The sequence below is a fragment of the Phytophthora cinnamomi genome (assembly GCF_018691715.1).
Source record: "Phytophthora cinnamomi strain GKB4 chromosome Unknown Contig14, whole genome shotgun sequence".
Classification (NCBI taxonomy): Eukaryota; Oomycota; class Peronosporomycetes; order Peronosporales; family Peronosporaceae; genus Phytophthora; species Phytophthora cinnamomi.
In genome coordinates, this window is record NW_027150947.1 from 572,059 (window position 1) to 580,240 (window position 8,182).

The window sequence follows — 8,182 nt, forward strand, 5'->3', positions numbered from 1 at the left end:
CATAGTTCACGAAATGAACTCTCCCGATAGTGAATTTCCTCTTGATAGTGCTAATCGTCAATCCCGTACCACAATTTCAAGGTTATAGGATAGTTTGACTTGATTTTGTATTACCATGGGTCGTGATGGTATCACTATTTGGGATACTACAGGATTGTCTGTACACTGTACCCAGCTGATGAGTGCCGATTTCAAATCGGAGACGAGAGATCACTCGATTTTAGCCTTCGCAACAGACCAGATCGGCGACGCTAGCGAGGAGCAGCCCTGCTCCGGACTCAAAATCGTTGATGGTACTTGTGGCTATTATGCAGGAAGCGCTACACTACTACGTTAAAACATCAATTTATGGCCAGAACTGCGTTGCCCGCCGTGCTGTTCTCAATCTAATGGCGACGCATGCGGCGAGAGCACTTGTTCGTGTCCGATTCGCCTGCAACGGATGACTCGGAGGTGGAGGTGCTCGGGGTCATAGCTGCGCTAGATGGAGTGGTCGTAGTCTCAGGGGCAGCAGTGGTGGCTGTCGGTGTAGTGTCAGTCGAGGGGGTTGTATTCGTCGAGGGTGAAATGTTGGTTGATGGCGTAGTCTGGACGTTGCTGCCTTCATCGGATCCATTCGCGGTCTCCTCGCTACCAGCCTCCGAGGCCCCCGACGACGCCGTGGTCGGAGCACTAGTGACGGTAGTTGCAGTGGAGGTGGAAGTACCCGAGCCGCTGTCGGACACGATGATATCCGCGCAGGTCGGGTACGTCTGGTTGGCAATGTCCGAGTGCCAGTAAAACTGCAGCGCGCAGTCACCAGCGCTATCGCAGCCCGTCACGTCAGTGGGCATGGTAGCGGTTGTGCTGCCTTCTCCGCCGTTCTGAGCGAACGGGTCGACTGTCATAATTGTCTTGTAGTTCTTGTACGTAATTTTGCCAGCCGAGTCCTCGCTCGGCTTCACGATGCTCAACTTCATGGTACCCGGGTGGGGGGCCTGGATGATCCACTGTACGTCGAAGTCCTTGCCAGGCTGCAAGGTGGTGACATTGTTGCCTTCCTCGTAAACCGTGCCGCGGCATCCGTTCATGAGATTGAACGTCGCCGCCTCCGGGAAGTCCTTCTGCGAGCGCCCGGACAGGTTTTCGACCGGAGCGTACTGCAGCTCCTGGTCGCCTGCCTGGGACAGTGCACCCGAATCCTTGCGGAACTTGGCCGAGATTTGACGGTAGTCGGGCACCAGCATCTGACCGTGCGCATCGGCAGTGGTGAAGAGCGAGGCCGCGGCGGCCACCAGCGCAATCGAAGCGAATCCAACGGGCTGCATGGATTTCTCTGTTCGGAGACTTAATCGGCGGGGGGATTAGCCGGGAGAAACGATTGCTTCGGCACGCGAAAGCGAAAATGAGACTTCTTTCCGTGAACCCGCGAGCAAAGTGGCAGGGCATTCCGCGGCGGAATCCGCCGGGTCAAGCCACCTACCTGAGCGAGGGAGCAACGGAAAAGCGAGGCAGCGAAGAGGACGTCCAGGCTGCGGGAATGTGGGGGTGAGATGGTGCACTTTGTGATCCCTGTTGAACACCTTTGCATATTTGGCTGTGCGCACTCAATGTGTTGATATCGAGGCATAAATATGCACCTTTGAAATAGTTTTTTTTTAGTTTGACTGGAGTTGGGATGTTTTCTCCTGCATACTTCTCGTACCATTATTCAAAGAGTTTAAGTGTTTTTTAATTGACCTTCATGCTACGTGTTGCGACTTGCGAGTTCTCGTCCCTGCTTTGCATTGACGCCATGCCCGGCTGGTTCTTGAGATCGGCCAACTCGTCAGCATCCTGTCATCCCAACTTTACTGTACCTTCTGGTGGGCTGAAGGTTTGGAATTGGTAGCAAGTCGAAGTTGGGTGTTGGATTGAAGACTGGTTTCGCCTACAGCAGGAAGACCGATTGACAAACGACTATCTAAGCTTTGGACGAACAACTCCTATTATGGGCACTTTTGCCATTAAGGTTAGCAACACTCAACGGAACACGAAACTCTGCACTGGCCACGTCGGCCAAGGTCCTCACAATTTAGTGGCGACGCATACGACGAGTGCACTTGTTGGTGTCCGCTTCCCCTGCGACGGAAGATTCGGAAAAGGACGTGCTCGGGGCCCAGTCTCCGTCGAGGGAGACTCGTTCGTCGAAGAGGTGTCGTTAGTCGACGGAAAAAAAGTTGGCCGACGGGGACGAGTTGGTCGGCGGAGAAGAGTTTGTCAATGGCGACGCGTTCGTCGAGGGGGTTGAATTGGTCGAGGGGGTCGTGTTCGTTGTAGGCGTAGTAGACTCATCACTGCCTTCGGTCTCCTCGCTGCCGCCATTCTTAGTCGTCGACGTGCTAGGCGCAGAAGCACCCCCACCACTTCCTGACACCACGATATCGGCGCACGTTGGATAGGTCTGGTTGGCAATGTCCGAGTGCCAGTAGAACTGGAGCACGCAGTCACCCGGCTGGTCACACCCCTCCACGTCGGAAGGCATTTTGGCAGTGGTGCTACCGTCGCCACCGTTCTCAGCGAAAGGCTCAATGTTCAACAGGGTCTTGTGGCTCTTGTACGTGATCGTGCCCGACGAGTCCTTGCTCGGTTTAAGAATGCTCAGTTTCATGTAGCCCGGGTGGGGAGCCTCGATCTTCCACTCGACCTCAAAATTCGCGCCAGGCTGAAGGGTGGTGACTTCGTCGCCCTCTTCATACACCGTGCCGCGGCATCCGTTCAGCAGGTTGAACGTCGGCGACGGTGGGAAGTCCTTCTGCTTGTGTTGCGAGAGTCCTTCGATCGGTGCGATCTGGAGTTCATTGAGGCCGATGTTAATCAGAGCACCCGAGTCCTTGTGGAACTTGTCTGACATTTGTCGGTAAGCAGGCATGGTCATCTTGCCGTGGGCGTCCGCTGAGGCGAAGAGAGTAGCAGCGGTGGCCACCAGGGCAAGCGTAGCGAGGTCAGTTGGCTGCATTATGTCGTTTTGCTGTTCGGGAGATTAATCGGCGTAACACACAAGAGGATACTTTGGGTACGCGAAAGCGAAAATGAAAACCCCAAAGTGTAGAGCTGTTTTTGAATTGGTGGGAGTGGGGAAAAGCGTGGCTATGAGCGACACACTCTTGTGAGGTAAGACCTGGTATAATTCTCCGCTGGCGCGTGCAAACAACGTGAGGCGCAAGCGGCAGTAAGATATAGAGAGAGATTGGGCTCACCGAAGTCTCGTTATCCAGATACAATATGATATCGTGGATGCTGAAGTGCTTGTCAAACGTTATGCTGTTCTCCGTGACTTTGGTCCATGTGCTTCCAGAGATTCCTTTTATTCATGCCTACTTGTTGAAGGGTAACCCTCATTTTACCTTTTGAGTAGAGTGCCGGCGAAAATCAATCGCAATGTGTATGCTCTCAGTTTATCAGAAGGCAGCTTCGGTAAGATTTCGAGAGCGAGCATGGTTGTGCCCTGATCATCTACTAAGTACTGGAGAACAACGTCAGCTTGAGTTACTCGCTTTGACCCAGTCCATCGGTCTCTGAAGCAGATTCGGTCCAGCCATCAAGCATTTAGACTTAAGAAAAAGCGTGCGAGAACGCACGTTGGGTTGCATTTTAAGAGCCACCGCATTGAAGCACGGAGCTGGTTTTGCTGTAGCATCGGTGGCAGTGCAAAGTCGCACAGCATCAGAGATTTTAACACCGAACATTAGCTGCTTCTTCCAGCACCATCAGCACGAGTGTGCGGCACTTGCAGCGCACAAACCACCGGCTCAAAAGCGCGTAGAAGAAGTGCACGCTTCTCACAAAATGCTGATCAATGAAAAACACTGCGATTTGCGATGTGCAAAGATCAACGTGTACTAAAGGCGAGCAGCAACGACTCACTACACGTACATCCATCCAGTCGAGCAAATCACACCCACATACCTCAGTACACTGCTGCAATTGCTTCTATAAGCCTAGACGCCAGCTCGTCGTGCGTCGGCAAGTCCGGGTTGGCTCGTGACTGCTGCAACAGGTATAGCTCCTGTTCATCCAAACCCTGAGGTGGGTGTCCTGGTGGTTGGAGTTGATGCGGCAGCAAAACGTAGTCACTGTTGGTATCGCAGATTTTCATCATCGTGTGTGCCACCTGCTTCCAAATTTGCTTCAGTCCACGCAATACGCCGGCAATGACGTGCGGGTTGACAACAGCGTGCGCTCGAGTATCGGGGTGGCGATGGCGTGGGGGCGAAGCGAAGAGAATCCGGAGAACGTTGTCGGACGGGTCCTCCTCAGCGGGCTCAACGATTGCTAAAACTTCGATCTGCAACAAAAACTTTGGTGAGCAACAATTACTACAAAATCCGTAGCAGTCTCCACATATACGCACCGAGAATTGAGACCCTTCAGGCAACGCTGGGACGAAAAGTTTCATGCCAAATTCCAGGCGTCGGAGCTTCGAGGCGCGGGGTTTCATGTCACGAGCCTTCGCATCCTTGCTTAGGCCCGACGGTGGGCGCTTTTTATCCCGACACAGCGATAGGGGTTGAGACCCGCTGACGCTTTGAATAAAGCTTCCTTTTTTGTCGCCTCGACCACTGTCAGTGACCGAGCTTCCCTTCTTGTCTCCTCGACTGCTGTCTGTGCGGTGGTTTGTTGTAGGCACCGAAGGTTCTTCGGTTCGAGCCTTCACAAGAGCGTAGTACTGGAAATCCTCGACCTGAGCAACTTCAACACCAGGAATCCCGCTCAGTGGCATTTGGAATACCTGCTTGCGAATAAACCCGTTTGTCCGTTCGCGAGACTGCCCAGGTGCTACGATGGCACGCCAGGCACTGATGTCCACTTCCATGGTACCGCTGTCTGGGTGGGCACGGCGGAAGAACGAGCACGCATCCGACAACAAAGCCTCGAAAAACAATGGAGCGGTAACTTTGCTACCCATGTTTTCCACCAGCACTTGAGCGAATTCTTCCGGTATGCTTTCGAAGAACGGGGTAGCAGTCGCGGCTGTTATCGGGTTCGACGATAGGAGTCCACGCGCGGATGACTGCCCGCGACTGAATGGTCTCCACGGCAGCTGGAGAGGCAACGTACTGAGGCTGTCAGAGGGTGAGCCTGAGTCGCTTATCGCGGAAATCAGGCCCCTCATCACTTCGAGCGCGAATGCGCGAGGCAAGAATGCCAAGTCGGCCTTCACACGCAATTTCTCGTGAGTGCCGCGGTCGGACGACGAATCCAAGATGCCACTTGCAGCTAATGCGGCAGCAGTATCGGTAGTCGTCGCACCACTGGGCGGATCGGCGCCCAAAAGTGACCCACGCCGCACAACAGGAGGAGAAGCGAAGTGTTGCCTCAAGTTCTTGTCTCGCAACAGCTTCACCATCGTGACGAAACTGCTACGAATACCTTCCAGAGCCCCATGCTCGATTTTCTCCTTGAGCATTGTGTCTCGCGAAAAGACCACCCCTGCTCGCCATCGGATTTGTAGGCTAGAGTTACCCTTTGCTTTCTCATTTGACGAAGGAGTAGCTGCAGTAGCCTCGTTCACGCTCGACGCTTCCTTTGAACCATCGCTACTAGCGGGGACATCCTCGGCATCAACGAGCACCTCAATAGAGAAGCAGTTGCTGTACGGGATGCTGAGTGTGAAAATCTTGGAGCGGAGCGTTGCTTTGTGCGGTCCTTTCCGATGGGTATCGTAAGCCTCATCGTCCAGCGAGTCATCATCCACCGTACAGGAGTGATACTGCTCAATGGTCACAGCCTTCATACTGTTGGGTAGCGCACTCTTAGAGAAGCCCCTGCCGCTACCTGTAGCAGATACATTGGGCAGCGCACTAGCCTCCGGGCTGTAACTGAGCGCGCGTACAAGACCAAACCGTGGGTGCGAATGCCAGTCGCGAAGCATTTCTTCGCCTCCCTTTTCTTCAGTGCTGTTGGGCTTCAAAGCAGAAGCAGCGGCAGCTCCGACAGGTGCAGATTGAACAAGGACCGCCTTCTTCATCTTACACTTCAACCGCGTAGCGCGCGGCGCTATCATCTCCAGGAACTCGCTCACACTCGATCCCGCAATGGTCGCTGTCATCATTTCCTTCATGTCTTTCTCGTGTAGTTCCAAGAACGGAGCTTCTGCATTAGCGCCCGCACCAGTTTCGAGCCACGGCAGCCGAACATCCCCAAGATCCCATCTCGTTAGCATCGGGGCCTGGAAAGCGGTGCCCTTGGCCTGAAGCAGCCCTCCCGTCAAATGAGGCAACGTCTGGGCTCTGGCCAACACGCGCGACGCCGACGACGAGCCCGAGTGCGAGCCGACGTCGGCCGCCGCAGACATCAACGCCGCCAAGTCCGAGCTGTAGATGAGCCCGATGGCGTGGTCGAACTGCTTGGACAGGAAGACGCCGCGCTTGCGCGGCGTTCCGTGGCCGCTGCGATCGTGGTCGCTCGTCGAGTCCTCGTCGAGCTCGAGGCTGTTGCTGCTACTGTTGCTTCTGGTCGTGGGGACGGCCGGGTGGGCGAAGCTGGTGGAGCCCGGCTTGTTGGCCAGCCACATGCCCTTGCCGAACCTGGCCGAGCACAGGATGAGGAAGAGCTGCGGGCTGCAGGCCGCGGCGCCCTTGTCCCCGGGCCGCTGCAGCACGCGGAAGGCCTCCCACGCGTGCAGCTTCTTGCTGGCCGCGGTGATCTTCTGCACGATGTTCTGGCCGATGTACCTGTGCGTGGCCGCGGCCCGGAAGCCCCAGTGGTGGGTCTTGCCCCGCTCGACGTGGAACAGGCAGGCCGCGTTGGGCTTGCTCGTGAACACGAGCTTGCGGTGCGGCGTGGCCCGCAGGAAGTAGCCCGTGGCCGGGTCCATGAGGTACACGGGCGCGTCGGCCACGCTGCGGCCGAACACGTGGTCCTTCAGGCTGCCCCGGACCTGCTCGTACAGCGAGCTGCCGCTCGTGCTGGACGACACGACCTCGGGCCGCTGGCTGCTGAGCCCGAGCGGCCGGCTGAGCGTGGCGCGGCCGTGCTGCGGCCAGCGCTCGCTGAAGGCCTTGAACAGCTCCGCGCGCGCGGCGGCCAGCGCCTCGGCCGGCGTGAGCTGCTGCCTCCGGGCCTGGCGGCCGATGGCCAGCACGGCGGCCAGCGTCTCCCACAGCTGCGCGAAGAGGCCCCAGCCGCGGCCCTCGGTCACGACGCTCACGGCCACGAGCGACGGCAGCAGCGCGAAGAAGGCCAGCGGCGCGGCCGGCGCGCTGGCCACGGCCTCGCTGAGCCGCGCGGCCCCGAGGAGCAGCAGGCCGCTCGTGCCCAGCGACAGCAGCAGCAGCGGCACCTTGGACGCCATGTCGTCGAAACTGACGAGCTGCGACCAGGGGGAAATTTAGGGGGTACACAGCGGGTTCCGATCAAGGGGAAAATTAGGGGGTAGCGCTGTTGACTTGCGGGTTCCGATCAGGGGGAAATTTCGGGGGTACACGGCGCTTTCGACTTGCGGGTTCCGATCAGGGGGAAATTTCGGGGGTAGCGCTTGGTGCAGCGGCTGCGGTCCCTGCACCATGTGCGTCTTGGCGTTGTCGTACTCGATGGTGGCGCGCATGGGCTGGTCGGAGGCGTCCGGCGGCGATGTCGTCATGGTGATGATATCCCAGTTTGGCTAGGGTGCACCTGTGGTAGTGGCATGGCTTCGAGATGTGGCGTTGAGGGAGCAAATTGGAAAACGAGCAGGTATGACCCAGCCGACCATCCGGCGAAGTGATGCATGAGCCTCCGAGGAGAACCACAGCGCGAAGCAGACAGAGTGCGTGCTGCAGCAGGTCATCGCGCTGGTTGACTCGCAGGACCACTGCACCGTGGCGTGGCGCACTCCCAGCACGCAGCTCAAGCCCGTCAAGCCGCTGGGCAACCCCAGCTTCAGAAACTCCGTCGCCGGCGATCGGGTGCAAGTCAGGGCCCGCCGCCGGCGCGTGCGAATCATGACCACCGCCGGCGGGCCCTGCGAGGATGTTCACTTTGAGATTCGCGATGGAGGAGGGACCAGGGCGCGTACGCATGCCGGCCGGGCGCCACGAGGTGCTCGCAGCGGGGGAACGGCAGCGGCAAGTGGGGGGGGGATTGGCACAGGCCGGGCGTGTCTGTGCCGATCCCCAAGCGCCTTGAAATCATCCACGCGATAGACGACGAGTACGTGAAGAAGAAGAGGACTAGCCACTTC

General features: G+C 57.4%; 3 protein-coding genes across 3 annotated transcripts; all 3 read right to left on the reverse strand.

The window, feature by feature from the left end:
- Window positions 1–386: 386 nt before the first annotated feature.
- On the reverse strand, window positions 387–1,307 carry IUM83_01111 (Chitin-binding protein; the record flags this gene model as incomplete). The annotated part of the gene is made up of 1 exon (XM_067924941.1): window positions 387–1,307. The coding sequence occupies one exon, from the start codon at window positions 1,305–1,307 to the stop codon at window positions 387–389; it is 921 nt and encodes a 306-aa protein (XP_067797305.1).
- Window positions 1,308–2,179: 872 nt separating this feature from the next.
- IUM83_01112 (Chitin-binding protein) lies at window positions 2,180–2,896 on the reverse strand (the record flags this gene model as incomplete). Its single annotated transcript, XM_067924942.1, has 1 exon — window positions 2,180–2,896. The coding sequence occupies one exon, from the start codon at window positions 2,894–2,896 to the stop codon at window positions 2,180–2,182; it is 717 nt and encodes a 238-aa protein (XP_067797304.1).
- Window positions 2,897–3,928: 1,032 nt separating this feature from the next.
- Window positions 3,929–7,315, reverse strand: IUM83_01113 (Actin cross-linking; the record flags this gene model as incomplete). Its single annotated transcript, XM_067924943.1, has 2 exons — window positions 3,929–4,306; window positions 4,373–7,315. The coding sequence occupies 2 exons, from the start codon at window positions 7,313–7,315 to the stop codon at window positions 3,929–3,931; spliced, it is 3,321 nt and encodes a 1,106-aa protein (XP_067797743.1).
- Between the last annotated feature and the right edge of the window lie 867 nt (window positions 7,316–8,182).